A 15,879-nucleotide genomic window follows, 5' to 3' on the forward strand; every position below is an offset into this window, starting at 1 on the left:
CGAACGAACAAACAAACAAACAAATAAATAAGAGAATTTACAAAGAAAATTCAGTTTTATTTGACCTTGAAAAGGGGGAAAGTGTAGCTATCACAGCGAAGTGGGAAAGCAGTCCAGAGCCAGGGCTGTTCTATACAGAAACCACCCATAAATGAATGAATGAATGAATGAATGAATGAATGAATGAATGAATGAATGAATGAGTACGTACGTATGTACGTACGTACATACATACATAAATACATAAATAAGACAATTCACAAAGAAAATTCTGTTTTATTTGACCTTGAAAAGGAGGAAAGTGTAGCTATCACAGCGAAGTGGGAAAGCAGTCCAGATATTTGTCATGCTTGTTACATAGGTGTGGAAATGACCGGTGTGGAAAGGCTGTGGTTTCCTTGGTGTCAGAGAGGCACTGGGTGAATGTTGTTCAGAGGGACAGCAGTGAGAGGCTTTGGAGTGGAGCAGCATGGAGCAGTACTGCCCTCTGCAGGGAAGGGACAGTTTGCTACTGAAGAATATCTAACAGAGGCAGTTATGGAGATGGGGATTAGGCATGTCATCGCAAAAATTTGTAAACACAGTTTTCAGTTGTTTTAAACACTAGGTTTTTGAAAAAAAAATTTTTTTGATTTAACAAACCTATTTTTATTTAAGCTTAAGAAACGGTCTCCTGTATCAAAGGATGACCTGGATCTTGCTCTGTAACTGAGGATGACCTTTACTTCTGAGTCTCCTGTCTCTACGTGTGGAATGTTGGATTTATTGGCATGTGCTCCTGTGTCTGGTCTTACATGCTTCTGGAGATGGAACCCTAGGCTTTGTGTATGCTTGCAAGCAGCGCCTCTGCCAATTGAGCAATATCCCTAACCATGTTTTAAAATTTAATTTTATTTGTTCTGAGATAGTCTGTGTCGCCTGACCAGTTTCAAACCGGTGATCTTCCTGTGTCAACATACCATTGTGCCCAGCTATAGTCCAGTTTTACAGATTTTTTTTTTTTTTTTGCTTGTTTTGGGGGGCTGGCTCTCACTGTGTGTGGCTAGCTTACCTAGAACTTAACTGTGAACACCAGACATGCCTTAAGCTTGTGATCCTCTTGCCTCAGACTCCTAAGTGTTAGGATCACAGACATGTGCCACCATTCCTGGCACATCTTTCTAAATGTTAGAAACGCACTCCAGAGCTGGGGTGATGGCATAGCCATTAAAGGCTAGGCTCACAACCATAAATATAAAAATGCATTCCAACTTCTGATTGCTGTAGTAAAGCTGCATGTGGACCTGGGATGGTTAGTATGTACCATTCTTTTTTATTGTGTTTATGGTGAGTATGGGTGTGTCCCTGTCGTGGTGCATATACGGAGGTCAGAAGACAGCTTTAAGGGTCAGTTCCTTCCTTCTACTTCATGGAGGCAGTATCTCTCTGGTTTCTACCACGTCTTGTAGTCCATGCGAGGTGTCCCGTTAGCTTTCAGGTGATTCTCTGTTTCTCCTTCCTGTCTCGGTGTAGGAATGCTGGTATTGCAGATGCATGCCACTACACCCAGCTATTTATATGGATTCCAGGGATAAAACGCAGGGTGTCAGGTTTGTGTGACCACCTTTTTTATCTGCTGAACTGTTGTCCTGGTCCCCAAATTATTTTATCAGAGGAGTGCTGGGAAATAGCTGCACTTGGCCTGACAATATCTGTTATGGGATCTTTCTCTCTGGAACTCTGTAAGCCTGAATTGCCTACAACCAGGAAGATACATCTTTGTCATTACAAGTCTATTAGTATCAGTTATGAGGAATTCTGTAATTTAAGTCAAGGTTCATTTCTCATATTGCATTGTAGTACTTGGTTATTGTTTCAAATGTTTTCGCTCATCAAATAGATTGGAGGTGTTCATTAATCTTATCACCAGATCTTTGTTATTATTATATACAATTTTAATTATCAATGTTTTATAATGTAAAGGAATTCCTTTGTAAGGTTTTGGAGTTTTAAGGATTTAAAAATTGAGTCTAAGAAGCTCATTAGACTGTCACAGTGGTCCAGTGCAATAAAAGTTATCTTCATCTTAAGAGCATTGCTTTTAAATCCGCCCCTGGTAATTGATGTGCCCTTAAAGTGGAGACCATATCAGATGTTAGTGGGAATGTCCCGTGGAGAATTGGTGCTGAAAGACAGTCCTTAAGTCAGTGGTGTTGCCGTATTCTAGAATGCCCTGTTTAGAGCAGGCTGGCTGGAATTCAGTGACCCATGTACCTCTGTTCCCTGTGTTGAGATTAAAGGTGTGTATCACCAGGCCTGGCTGTTTTGAGAATGTAATGGTAAGTATATAAAAATCAATCATGTGAGATAAGGAATCAATCATGTGAGATAAGGAATTTTTCTTCTGAAGAAACATTGTGTATAATTTTTCCTCTGAGTTTAATGGCACCGAATTCTGTATTTAAGCTTGACCTGTCATATGAAAATGAGAGCAATTACCTATGTACATAACTTAAAATTTTGTTTAGATTGCAGGTGAGAAGAAGTCAGCCCAGTGGCGAACAGTGGAGGGTGCGTTGAGGGAACGAAGAAAAGCAGTTGATGAAGCTGCTGATGCCCTTCTCAAAGCCAAGTAATTACTCGTGTACTATAACAAGTAATTAGAGCCTCTCCTGTTGGCTCTCTTGAGGCTGGACTTTCTCTGTGCTGTCTTTATAAATGAAGGAGAAACAGAGAAGCCATTCCCTTACTTCCTCACCAGTTTGTCCTTTGAACTGGCACCAGGAACAGGAAGATTTAAAAGAATAAGCTCTATTAAGCACAGTTAACCTAAAATAAAATGAGTAGACATTTATGTAAAGGACTCATAAAAGTCAGGCTTGCATTGAATTATTGCTTAGATTATGTGTCTACACGGTTACCACAGTTCTGTCCTGTTTCTAGATTTTAATGGGAATGGTCAGTGTAGATTTATCAGAATTCAGAATATATAGTATAAGTTTGTCAGCACTACAAAAAATTGATTGAGCTGTCTGCTACCTTGATGTTTTTTCTTACGAATTGGCTAAAATTATTATCTTGGTCTGTTTTGTGTTCTTGTGATACTGGGTATGTTCAAAAGCAGGTTAGGGAGGAAGGGTCTTCTTTGTCTCATACATCTCAGTCATAGCCCATCATTGACAGAAGTCAGAGGGAAGTCAGGGTGGGAACCTGGAGGCAGGAACTGAAGTAGAGGCCATGGAAGAATTCTGCTTACTGCTTGTTCCCCATGGCTTGTTGAGCCTGCTTTTTTATACACCCAGGACCACCTGCTCAGGGGTGGTACCGTCCACAGCGGGCAGGGCTCCTTCACATCAGTCAAGGAAATGCTTCCCAGTCTGACAGGGACATGTTCTCAGTTGAGGTTCTCTCTTAGATGATTCTAGCTTGGGTCAAGTTTACAAAAACCACAACTAAGGTCAAACACAGAAGCTGACACAGGTGTATTATTCCAAGGCCTGACATTTCATGGCCTGAGGACATTCATATATTATGCTCACTTCAGAATGCTTTGATAAAGTTGGTAAGAATTATACTGAGCCTTAATATCTTTTTCTTTTTTTCTTCTTTAGAGAAGAGTTAGAGAAGATGAAAAGCGTAATTGAAGATGCAAAGAAAAGAGAGGTTGCTGGGACCAGACATCATATAACTGCTGCAGAGGGGAAACTTCACAGCATGATAGTTGATCTGGATAATGTGGTCAAAAAGGTATGTTCCTAAAACCTTCGTAATGGTTTGTATTTTAAAATATCTGCCAAAGCATTTTTAAAAATTCAGGAAAATAATACGATTCCTATTATCTCTTTAAGTTTTTCCATTGTAAAGTGTTCATTATAAAAAGCATTAAGTTTTTACTTCTAAAATTTGTATGGGAGGACTGGTAGCAACATAAGGAAGGGCACTTGCCTGTGAGTATGATGGTCTGAATTGGATTTCTGGGGCTCATTTAGTGGAAGGAGAGAACTGATTCCCACAAAATGTCCTCTGACTTCTATTTACATGCTATAATGCATGACTAACCACATAAACACAGGTATAACACGTGTATGTTCATGAAACAAATAAAAATGTAAAAAAATAAGACAAGTTTAGTTTCTATTTTGTGATCTTTCTGTGTGTACCCCCTAGCCAGCTGGTTTCTTAGAGTGTAGATTGTGTATCTACACCAGATTTTGTATCTGCTCAGGTTCAGGCTGCTCAGTCAGAGGCTAAGGTGGTGTCTCAGTATCATGAACTTGTGGTCCAAGCAAGGGATGACTTCAGAAAAGAACTGGACAGTATCACTCCAGACATCACTCCTGGATGGAAAGGGATGAGTAAGTACAACTAATTGTCATTTTCTTTCTGAATTTTAGCATCTAATCAACTAATCTAAACTGGCTTTAACTCTAGTCTTGTAATCCCAGTGCTTCTGGCATGTATTGATTGGCGTCCAGGGTGTTGTTTTATCTTTGTCACAGCCATAGCAGGTAGAACACTGGCGTTGCTTCTAATCATGGTGAGCAGAGCCTCAGCTAGTGTTTAATTCTGTGTGATTCAAGATTTGACTCTAATTTGCTACTGAAACTAAAAATGGAATCCAAGTGACTTAGAGTGATATTTTAACATTAACTCTATTAAGATATGTATGTAGATATAATTACTCAAATCTTTTGGTACTTAAAAATCTTTGCAATGGACTAGTTACGGCACACTTGGGAAATTCTTTTAGTGACCCCAGTTCTTCTAGGCTGCTTAAGCTCATTACTCCCCTGTTTTAGCCTCCCAAGTGTTGGGGATTACAGGCATTCACTACTTGGCCTAGCTGGAAAACCCATTCTTTTGAGATTACGAGATTGAGTAAAAGAAGTGGTGTGCCCAAGGGCAGGGAAGAGAAGGTGGTTATAGTTGTCAGGTGTGGTTGTGCATATCTTCAGTCCCAGTACTGGGGAGGAAGAGGCAGAAGATCCCGCCAGCATGAAGCATAAAGTTAAGGTGCTGAAGTCATCTGAGGGTGAACTGATAGGACTGGTATTAGTGTGTACCAGGAGGATTGACATGAACAGGAAGATGCTGTGGATCAGTTGTTTAGCAGTTGGTTTGTTAAACTGTGCTGAACTTGAAGATGTGTTTACTCATAACCCAGCATTTCAGCTCTTGTGAATTTGCTTGTGGAAACTCATGAAAGTGCACAAAGGTTATAGTAAGAGACTGGGAGCTAGGGGTGTAATTGAGGGGTTGAAGACTCCCAGCATGCAAGAAGACCTGGGTTGGAGCCTTAGCACTTAAAAAAAGGTTAAAAGGCCTGGTGTGGTAGTGCATGCCTTTAATCCTACCACTTGGGAGGTAGAAGTAGACAGATCTCTGAGTTTGAGGCCAGTTTGCTCTGTATCTCAAGTTCCAGGACAGCCAGAGCTATAGTTAGATCCTGACTCAAGAAAGAGAGAGAGAGAGAGAGAGAGAGAGAGAGAGAGAGAGAGAGAGAAAGAAAGAAAGAAAGAAAAGGTGGTGAGAGGATTAGGCTAAAGGGGATGGCTGAGTGGTAGAGCACTTGGCTAGCAAATACAAGCCCTGAGTTCAGTCCCCAGCAGCAAAACAAACAAAAGAGAAAGAAAAATTTGAAACAGCTAAACGTTCATTATGTTTGTCAGTGTAAATGAACGGGTTTGTGTCTCTCCAAAGAGAAGACTTGGTGATATGGGCGCATGCTACCAAACCTGGTGACCTGTGTTCTATCTCCAGGACCCACGAGGAGGAAGGAGAGAACTGACTACCAAAAGTTGTTCTCTGACCTCCACACAGTTGACATGGTGTACTCCAACCCAAATAAATAAACATATTAAAAAGAATTGGAATAGGATGGCACTGACACGCAGTTTAAAAGCCTGTAGACCAAGCTGTTTTTCTACGGCTATATTTTTATGTCCAGCATGAAAAAGTGCTTGGGGTCTGGAGAGATAGTTCAGTACTGAAGAGTACTTACTGTTCTTTTTGAGGCCCCAGCACCCACATAGCTTATATGCGCAACTCCAGCTTCAGGGGATCTGATTTCCTCTTCCGGCCTTGGCAGGCATCTGCATGCACTTGGTGCCCATAAACTCATGCAAGGACACCTGGCATTACACACATAAAAATAAACAGTTGTGAAGAGTGCTTGGGATCCGTAACTCAGAGCAGAAGTCCGTAAGCAATCTCCTTTATTGCTTCTGGGCTGCGGTGCACATGCTGTACTGATGTGCACTGTTTCAGTCACCTCTTGCACTGTCCCATCTTTGTCAGTTTTTCCTTGGACACACAAGCAGATTTTTTAAATGAAAAATCCGTATCTTTGAATTTGAGCCAAGAGGTCCTTAACAAGCTTCATAACAGAGACAGGCCTGGTTTTACATGCCTATAATCCCATGTATTTGAGGAGGCTGGGGCAAGAGAATTGCAAGTTCCTGGGCTACAGGGTAGACCTGTTTCAGAATAAAAGGCGAAAGTTTGGTTGTAGACATAACTTAGTGACAGAGTGCTTGTCTAGTGTGCTTGAGGGACTAGGTTCTAGCTCCAGAAATTGCCAAGCGGGAAAAAGAGAGAGAGGCAGTCACTGAGGCAGGCCACTGTTTCCTCTCTTGTCACTTGTTCACTAGTGTTTGAACAACATTTAAACTTCTTGGTTTAATTTTGCACGGGTTAAATACAAATTTAGTGTAAAGTTCACTGTAAAGTTTTTTTCTAAGAAATTTGCTATTGTACAACCCTGTAACGCCAGCTTTCAGGAGAAAAATGCACAAGGATATCAGGATCTGGAAAGGCTCTGTTCCAAAATTCCCCCTGAAGAAAGACATTAATTCTCGAAGTATTTGACGGTTGGAAGAGGCCTGCCACTGGAACTCAGGACTAGGCTTGAGAAATACTCTATAAACGAGTTCAGTTGACAATAATGAAAGGAAAATCTTTAGTTGATTTGCAGTGATGAAACAGTGACAAATCCCTTCTAACTAGAAGAATTTTTAATGTCAGTGATTCTCTTATTCTTTTAAAATATTACAGCGTACCTTGAGGTATGTTGTCTCTGGCTCTCTGTAAATATAGGAAATATTTTGCTTTCTAGTAACCTTTTCTTAGTCCTTCTGGATGTTGCTATTTAATGATTGCTAATCAAAGTACACACCTTATTTTTTCAAACTATTCCTTCTCTTTCTTTGTAGGTATTTCTGACCTAGGTGAGTAATTATTTATATTTTATGTTGAATGAATTTTCTGGGTTTTTTAATGGACTTTTTTTTTTTTTTTTGGAGTGTTGAAATACTGAACTCTGGTGGTGTGTGTGTGTGTGTGTGTGTGTTTATGTACTTGCCATCTAAATTACAGCAAGCAGAACTGAGTATGATACTGTCAGTTATCATCCATAGATAATCAGGAATAATTGTGTTAAGAGATTGTAAGGCTGTAAATGTGAGATATGTTTATGTGTACACACAGTAAGATTTTTATTTTACTTGTTATTTCAAAGAACTTCAAATATTAAAAAGAAAAAAATACGAATAAACTCGCACGGCTAGTTTCACTCAACTTCCTAAGTTATCAGACCAATGTCCAGTTTTGTCTCATCTCTTCATAGCCTTCATGTCAGAGCAGACTCCAAATACATCTTTTTTCTTGTAAATATTTTTAGTATGTTTTTAAAAAGGCAATACTATTATTATGCTTAAGGTTTAATAATTTCTAGTGCTGTTAAATATGCAATACTTAAGTCTTTCTACTTATAGAAAGAATTTTTACTTACGGTATTTAATTCAAACCAGGATTAAGAGATGTTTCACACATTAAAATTATTCTGGGAGTCTCAGAGCTTGCATGCACACTTTTTTGCTTTTCAACTTTTTTGATGATTCAATCATTTATCATACAGACTTACCCATATTTTGTATTTTATGGGAGGAGCCTTCATTCCTAACCTTTAGTAAAGGTTGGGCTACCATGGAATGTGAAATTACCTCTTCTAAAACAAACCAACAAATCACAATTAAGTCTTTGGGCATGAATATTAAGTGATCCCATTGGGTCTCATTGATCACAGCTTACGGTGCTAGGTAGTGTGCATTTAGGGAAAGGAGCAAGAGGCTGGAGAGATGGCTCAGTAGTTAAGAGCAATGGGTGCTCTTTCAGAGAAGCCAGTTCATTTGTCAGTACCACCTGGAGGCTTAAAACCATCTATAACTCCAATTTTAGGTGTCTGGAGCCCTCTTCTGTCCTCTTACAGCACTAATCAAACATGTGATAGCACAGAAGCACATGTGGGCAAAACAGTAATGCACAGAAATAAAATAAAATAAATTTTCCAAAGGAACAAAACCAAGAGACTCCTTAGTTTTAAAAGAAAGCAATCCTTTTATTTAAAAAAATTTTTTTAAAGAATTATTTTATTTGTTTTATCTATATGTAGCCTACACCACTTGAATGCTTGGTACCTATGAGGCCAGAGGAGTTAACATGCCCTGTAACTGGAGTTACAAATAGTTATGAGCTTCCATGTGTGTGCTGGGAATCCAACCCTGTTCCTATGGAAGAGCGTCCAATGTTCTTAACCTCTGAGCCATTTCTCAGCTCTGCAGACTACTACTTTACTCTATTTGTGAGGGCAATGGGGTGTGGAGGCGGGGAGCGAATCAAGTCAAGGAAATTGGAGGTCAGAGGAAAACTTGTGGGAGTTGGTTTCCTTCTGAATATTAGGGCTAATCAGAGTTCTACATAAAATGACATACAGAAGTGATTGTATCTACAAATTTTTTTAGAAGCAAAATTAGAGTAAATTAGAAAGCCAGGATATGATGGGTTCAGATTACAAACACTGATTTGGGTCTTAGAAAGGAGCTGTGTGTGCTGCCTCAGGACCCACCTATTTATTATTTTGCTTAGAATTGACGAGGCTTTAGTTTCTGGACATAGCTGTTAATCTCTAGTTTAAATTTTGTGTTAGCTCCTTTCTGCTTTATCATTTCAGTGGCATCATTGACACTTTGATGTTAATCTGTTTAGCTGACAAGCTCTCTGCTGATGACCTGAATGCGCTGCTTGCTCATGCCCATCGTCGTATTGATCAGCTCAACAGAGAGCTAGCACAACAGAAAGCCACAGAGAAGCAGCACATCGAGCTAGCCCTGGAAAGGCAAAAGCTAGAAGAAAAGCGGGCCTTTGACTCTGCGGTGGCAAAGGCATTGGAGCATCACAGAACTGAGATACAGGCTGAGCAGGACAGAAAGGTAGTGGAGAAGAGAATAACTTGGCATTTGAAGTTAGCCTGACTTGTTTCTGGAGATCCCTGTGGTCATCACCAGCTGCTGGTAGTAGATATAATTCATGTGAAGCCGTTATTAGAGTGGCATCACGCTTTTTTTTTTTTTTTTTTTTTCTTCCTTCTGAGTCAAAACTTCTAGGATAGGTGTGATATAGCTGGCTTTATATTGAGCAGATGAAGAAGTGGAGTGTAAGGGATCAGCTGCTGATGTCCAGGATCAGCTCAGTGTTTCCTCCTGTACTTGTTCTTTGATGCTGAAAGAATTTCTCTTGTACTCTGAATCTGTTCTGTTCTGTGATGTTGAGGGTGTGATGGTTCAAAGGGGGAAGACACAGCTCCACTTGCCATCTCTTTTTGCTATATCATGTATCAGGCATGCAGGGACTCACTCAGAGCTCTCTTCCCATCCTCTCATTACCTCTTACATTCAGTCTGCTGCCATAGTAAACTCCACATGTCTGGTTTTCTTTTCCTGCCTCAGTCCACGTTATTGTCTTAATAAGTTTCTCAGGTTTTGACTGTGTAACCAGGCTGGCTTAGAATTCATGGCAGACTCCTCTTTTTAATTTTTAAAATAAGATCTTGTTTGGTAGCTATGGCTGCTGAGAACTCACGGCTATAGTGCCTTATCCTGAGTTCTGAGTTTACAAATGAGCCAAAAGTCCAGATTCTTAAACAGTACCCAAAGGCTCTTAATCATATACTTGCCTTTTGTAAGCCTATTCGTTTTCTTGAATCTTGTTTGTTTTTGTTTTTTGTTTTCTTCTCTGTGCAGTGTCTTTGTCTTTGTGCTGGGACCTTTGTGCTTTGTGCACCCATCGTTTTGGCTCTTCTCCTTAAACTTTAGTTTTATACTTGGATGTCACTGACTCAGCCATGCACCTCCTGTCTCTTCAGTTTCAAGCAGCACCTGTGGGTCAATTTCTGCCATCTTGCTCTTTTCAGTGAAAGTGGGCTGAGGAGGTTGAGTGGCAGTTAAGGCTTTACACAGGCCCCCTGCTCACATTCGCTCTTGGAAACAAGTGTCCCAGTGTCAAGTGTGTGTGTACCTTGTTTGAGCATTCGTGTGTCCAAGCAGACAGGGGGTCTTGTTAGGCACAGGGCTGGTCTTAAGTGTTTACACACTGCCTGACTGGATTCATTGACTCACTGTGCTCATTCTGAGAAAAGATGAGGTTTGTGTTCAAGCTATTTTGTGTTAATATGTAGTATAACCCATGGCTAATTGCTAACCCATAGAGTAGGCTGGAGCATCTCCTAACTTGTTTTGATATTCCCATGTTGAGCCTAAATCCACGTGAAAATAAGCTGTTGACAGGTTTCGTTGTTTTCAAATAAATATGTTCAGATGTACCTGCTGGCTACTAATTTTAGAATTGATTTCTCAAGGTTGTTGTCATCACAGAGAAGGTAAAAATATGAACGTAGACAGATATGGCTAAACGAGGCTTGAAGCCAGCTCTAAACTAGGTTTCTTCGCTCTCAGTTCTGCAATAAGTTATTTCCTGTGGAATGTTTGAGTCAACAAATAATGGTGTCTGTGTTGGAGCCATATGGCAACATTATGGATGCACAAGGTTTGAGGCCAGAGAGAGCCATGTTTGCTTGCTTGCTTTCTTATTTTTTTTTCCCCAGAGCTGAGGACCAAATCCAGGGCTTTGTGCTTGCTAGGCAAGCGCTCTACCACTGAACTAAATAACTAAATCCCAACTTCGAGAACCATGTTTGAAATACGATTTTTGATATACCTACGTGTCCTTGAGTTTCTTTTGGATGTTCAGCTTCATGGCTCGTGTTAAAAATTATATAATTGTGTACATGTGCCTGGTACAATAATGGGTTCTTGTTAAAGCTGCTGCTATTATTATCTTACTAACTAGTCTTTCCCTTGAAAAGTTGAAAACTAACCATTACTGTGTTTGGTTTCACAGGTAGAGGAAGTCAGAGATGCCATGGAGAATGAAATGCGGACCCAGCTTCGACGGCAGGCAGCTGCCCACACTGACCATTTACGAGATGTCCTCAAGGTGCAAGAACAGGAACTAAAGTGTGAATTTGAACAGGTGAGGAGCTGCGCTGAGGCTCTTCCCCCCCCCCCCCCCCCCCTCCTTAAGAGCGTCCCTCTCCTCTGTTGAGTTGTGGGTAGCAGCTGGGCACATGCTAAGCATGTGTATACTCTGAAGGCAAGAATAAGGCGATTGCCAGTGCTACCTAGCTTTGGTAGAATGGGCTTTTGTTAGTTAATCCACAGAACTGACTCTTTACGTCAGGTATGCGTGTGTTCATGATTAGATATATAGATGGGGGTTGCAGCACAAAAATTTCTCATAAAAGATTTTTATTTTCTGTATATAAATGTTTACTGCATGTCTGGATGTGTACTGTGTTTGATGAGTGCCTATAGAGGCTAGAAGAAGGGATCTGATGTCCTGGAACTGGGGTTGCAGATGGTTATGAGTCACTTTATGACTGCTCTAGGAAATGCTCTTAACCACTGAGCCATCTCCAGCCATCCCAGATTTCTTTTAGACAATGGCAGTCTAAAAGCTTAGCTAAAAGCTTCTTTTCTGCTGTCTTTTTTTTTTTTTTTAATATGTCCTAACAGAAAATTCAGAGATTTAAGAAACGTGAGTCACAGCCAGTTGTGGTGATGCATACCTTTAATTCCAGCATTTGGGAGGCAGAGGCAGGTGGATCTCTGTAAATTCGAGGCCAGCCTGGTCTACAGGGTATGTTCCAGGACAGCCAGGTCTTGTTACACAGAGAATTTTCTCCCTGTCTCAAAAAACTTAAGGAAAAAAAAAAAAGAAATTGTTATTTAGATTGTAGCCTCAGCTGGCCTGGAGCTTGTTATATTATTCTACACTGGCTTGGAACTCACTTGCCTCTCTGCCTCCTGAGCGCTAGAACTGAAGGTGTGTGAACAACCTACCTGGCTATATTTTGAGATTTTAAAGGCTCCTTTTTACCTTCAAGATTAGCAGTTTCTAGAAGATTAGTATCTTGTTAAGCACAAGCCTCGTGGTAGCATTAGTTGTCTGTACACTCTGTGTGTTTTATTTCAGGGCCTGTCTGAGAGACTGTCCGAGCAAGAATTAGAGTTTCATCGTCGCAGTCAAGAGCAAGTTGACAACTTTACTCTGGACATAAATACTGCCTATGCCCGGTTAAGAGGAATCGAGCAGGCTGTGCAGAGTGAGCTTCCTTTTCATGTTACAGTCTAACCCTGGATCGTTTCTCAGGATAATTTCATGTTAAAAGAAAAATAGGGAGCATGTAGCCATTTCACCACATAATGAGTTTAAACTTAGAATTATATATGTCACAAAATCACCATTTTCAGGGGATTTTCTCTCATATACTCTGGGGTTATCTGGGGTGGGGAGGTGTGTACTATTGTGATGAGACCTGTGTGTGCTACATTGAAAGTGATACATTTTCACAACATGCACATTAATAAAATAAGGTTTCTTTGTGCTGTCCTAGAATCTTTTTTTTTTTTTGTGGGTATGTTGCCTGCATGTATGTAAGTACACCACGTGTGGGCCCAAGAAGGCCAGAAGAAGGTGTGGGATCCCCTGAGACTAGAGTCACAGACAGTTATGAGCCACCATGTGGGTGCTAAGAACAGAACCTGGGTCCTTTGGAAAAGCATCCAATGCTCTTAATCACTGACTCATCTCTCTCTTAGTTCATTAAGTTATATTTGAATATTTGTATTTATTTTTCTTGGCAAATTTTTGGTGTCCTTAAAATTCTTGGCCTATGGCCTAGGACAAGGCAAGACTGTTGCATGCCTTTAATCCCAGCACTCAAGAAACAGAGACAGGCAGGTTTTTGTGAGTTCAAGGCCAGCCTGGTCTACATAGAAAGTTCCAAAATAGCCAGGGCTACGTAGTGAGACTGCCTCACCAAACAAAAAAGACATTTTGCAAAGATGAATGACTTCTGCATCATCTTTGACCATGCCTTGTCCTGGATCACACAGGAAGGAGAAGGTAACTTGGTTGCGCTCCGCACTGCAACCTCCCAGGTTTTTTAATATTAGTAGATTCAGATCCTTATCAAACCATGTCATCTCTTGCTATCTTGTGAAAGGGCTGGCTCTGCCTTGTTAACTTGTTGGATATAGATTATTGATGCTGCATCTGTGGGTGTTTAAGACAAAATGTTTGTCTTTGGTTTATTTCGTTATTATTTGTTCACCATTCTTTGTTTGTTTGTAGGTCATGCAGTTGCTGAAGAAGAAGCCAGAAAAGCCTACCAGCTCTGGCTTTCAGTGGAGGCATTAAAGTACAGCATGAAGACGTCATCAGGAGATATGCCTACCATCCCATTGAGGAATGCAGTTGAGGCCATCAGAGTCAGCTGTGCTGACAATGAGTTTACCCAGGCTTTAACTGCAGCCATTCCTCCAGAGTCCCTGACTCGGGGGATATACAGTGAAGAGACCCTAAGAGCCCGTTTCCATGGTGTTCAAAAACTAGCCCAAAGGGTAGCGATGATTGATGAAACCAGAAATAGCCTGTACCAATACTTCCTTTCCTACTTGCAGTCCCTACTTCTAATCCTGCCTAAGCAACTGAAGCCTCCGGCAGAGCTCTACCCTGAGGATATAAACACATTTAAATTGCTCTCATATGCCTCCTATTGTATTGAGCACGGTGACCTGGAGCTGGCAGCCAAGTTTGTCAATCAGCTAAAAGGGGAGTCCAGAAGAGTGGCACAGGACTGGCTGAAGGAGGCCCGAATGACCCTAGAAACTAAGCAGATAGTGGAGATCCTGACTGCATACGCCAGCGCCGTAGGAATAGGAACCACTCAAGTGCAGCAAGAGTAAGGCCTAGGAAGAGTTGTATAATGTCATTTCATATCAAAGAAAATCAGCATTGCTATTTACAGGGTTTGCAACAAGGGTCCCAGAATTGTCTAGACGTGAGCAGGTTCCAAGTCCTGTGTGAGATGTTAACACCTGTTGCATTTACCGTCCTTACACTGCTATCATGCCAATGAACTCCAGGAGGCTTTATTTGCAACTTGTGTAACACTTCCTGTTTCTCAGGTTTTACTGATCAGGCTTGTGAGCCACTCAAAATAATGTCTGTGATTCCTATTATTGATTCTGCCCTTGGAGCAAACTGAATAAAGCAACACGATGAAAACCGAGTACTCTATCCCTTTTCAAAACTGCCATTTCCAGTTTGTTGTGTGAGCAGAAAGCTTCCTTGAGAGGCAGCATCAGTGGTAGGAACTTGTGATGTTCAGGGCTGTGAGCTGGTGACCTGAAGTCCAAGGCTTGCTGCTTTGGCTTTGAATGTTTGGGCGCGTGGATCCCCTCCCGATGGTCAAAACCAAGAGTGATAAGCCAAATGCCGGTGTGTTTGTAGTTGGGGATCTCAGTGATTGAAAAGCACAGGAAATAGTCTGCACCCAGGCTGCTCTGATAGTTTCTTACTGGATCCAGCACACATGCACCTGTGCCTCTGCTCAGGCGCAGCCTTCCTGGCAAGGTGCTTTGTCAGCACCGGGGCTGTGGCTATGGAGTAGATGGAATCTGAAGAACGCTATTGAATAAGACTGCCAGTGAATCTCTTGTTTGGCAGAGTTACCTTGGTGAAGAAACTTACAAATTCTTACTTTTGACTTAATCCTTACACCCTGAAGACTACAATCTCCTGGCAGGATACCTACCAAGCTTAAGAGCCATTTTATATATTAGAGTACATACCTGCAGCCTCTCAGGATGGGTATGTTGAGGTGGTTGTTGTGGTTTTTGCACTGGCCTTGTCCTTTGGCTTGGTATACACTGGTCGTGTTCAACCTGGGCTGATGCTTTTGTTGAAGGTCTCTCTGATTGGAGCACCTGCATGTGGATTGCCCTGTTCTGAAGGTGGAGGCACTGTGGGCACTTACTGAAGCTGAAAGTTTTTCCTTTGAGATAATGGACTGTCTGCCTCCCTACTCACACCTCCAAGAATAGGATAAAATTGCAGAAGTACATTCATTGTAAACGGAAAATGTGTGTTTGTCATATAAACTGAGTGTAGTTTCTATTCTAATCACAAAAATGTACTAGATTGTAAAGCCGGTTTCCCTTGGAACCCTGAAAACCCTTCTTCGTATGTGACTACATAATTGTGGTTCATTCTTACAGGTCAGGCCATACTGGGCCACACTGAGTCTGTCTACAGACAAACGCACACGTTTAGGGTGGTGGATGTCACAAGTGATGTGATTCTTAGAGTTCACCAAAAGCAGTGCCTCATTTTCGTTCAGTATCAGAATAATGCAGACTTCAGATTGTGCGAGTGTGTCTACGTGCCCTCCACGTTTTTGAGGCTTTACTGGCCTGAAACTTCATTAAGCCACTGTTTCAAGAATTTCCCATTGTGCCAGGCTTTTTTTTGGGGGGGAGTGGAGAGCTATTTGTGGGTTCTAGGAATGTGCGCCTACCTGTTGCAGCACTTTGTAGATTGAGCTATCTCCCCAGCCCCTGGCTTTCAAATTTTGATAACCAGGACAGTGGCTTTGACAAAGTACACCATCTACCCTTGGTATATTGACAAAGGAAGGGAAGTCCTGCGCAGCAGGCCTCTACC

The 15,879-nt window shown here is 41.3% G+C and overlaps 1 protein-coding gene across 3 annotated transcripts in view; it reads left to right on the plus strand.

The window, feature by feature from the left end:
* Positions 1-14,446, plus strand: part of Immt (inner membrane mitochondrial protein) — a 43,184-nt gene extending 28,738 nt beyond the window's left edge. For all 3 annotated transcript variants that reach the window (XM_055596348.1, XM_055596350.1, XM_055596349.1), the window contains exons 8-15: positions 2,508-2,611; positions 3,591-3,726; positions 4,205-4,334; positions 7,191-7,205; positions 9,022-9,245; positions 11,212-11,343; positions 12,346-12,475; positions 13,507-14,446. In XM_055596348.1, the coding sequence (XP_055452323.1) occupies positions 2,508-2,611; positions 3,591-3,726; positions 4,205-4,334; positions 7,191-7,205; positions 9,022-9,245; positions 11,212-11,343; positions 12,346-12,475; positions 13,507-14,120 (1,485 nt within the window). In that variant the 3' untranslated portion in view covers positions 14,121-14,446. The remainder of the gene's footprint in view (positions 1-2,507; positions 2,612-3,590; positions 3,727-4,204; positions 4,335-7,190; positions 7,206-9,021; positions 9,246-11,211; positions 11,344-12,345; positions 12,476-13,506) is intronic.
* Positions 14,447-15,879: the final 1,433 nt, after the last annotated feature.

The sequence above is a fragment of the Psammomys obesus genome, unplaced genomic scaffold (assembly GCF_907164565.1).
Source record: "Psammomys obesus unplaced genomic scaffold, mPsaObe1.curated_primary_1811, whole genome shotgun sequence".
Taxonomy (NCBI): domain Eukaryota; kingdom Metazoa; phylum Chordata; class Mammalia; order Rodentia; family Muridae; genus Psammomys; species Psammomys obesus.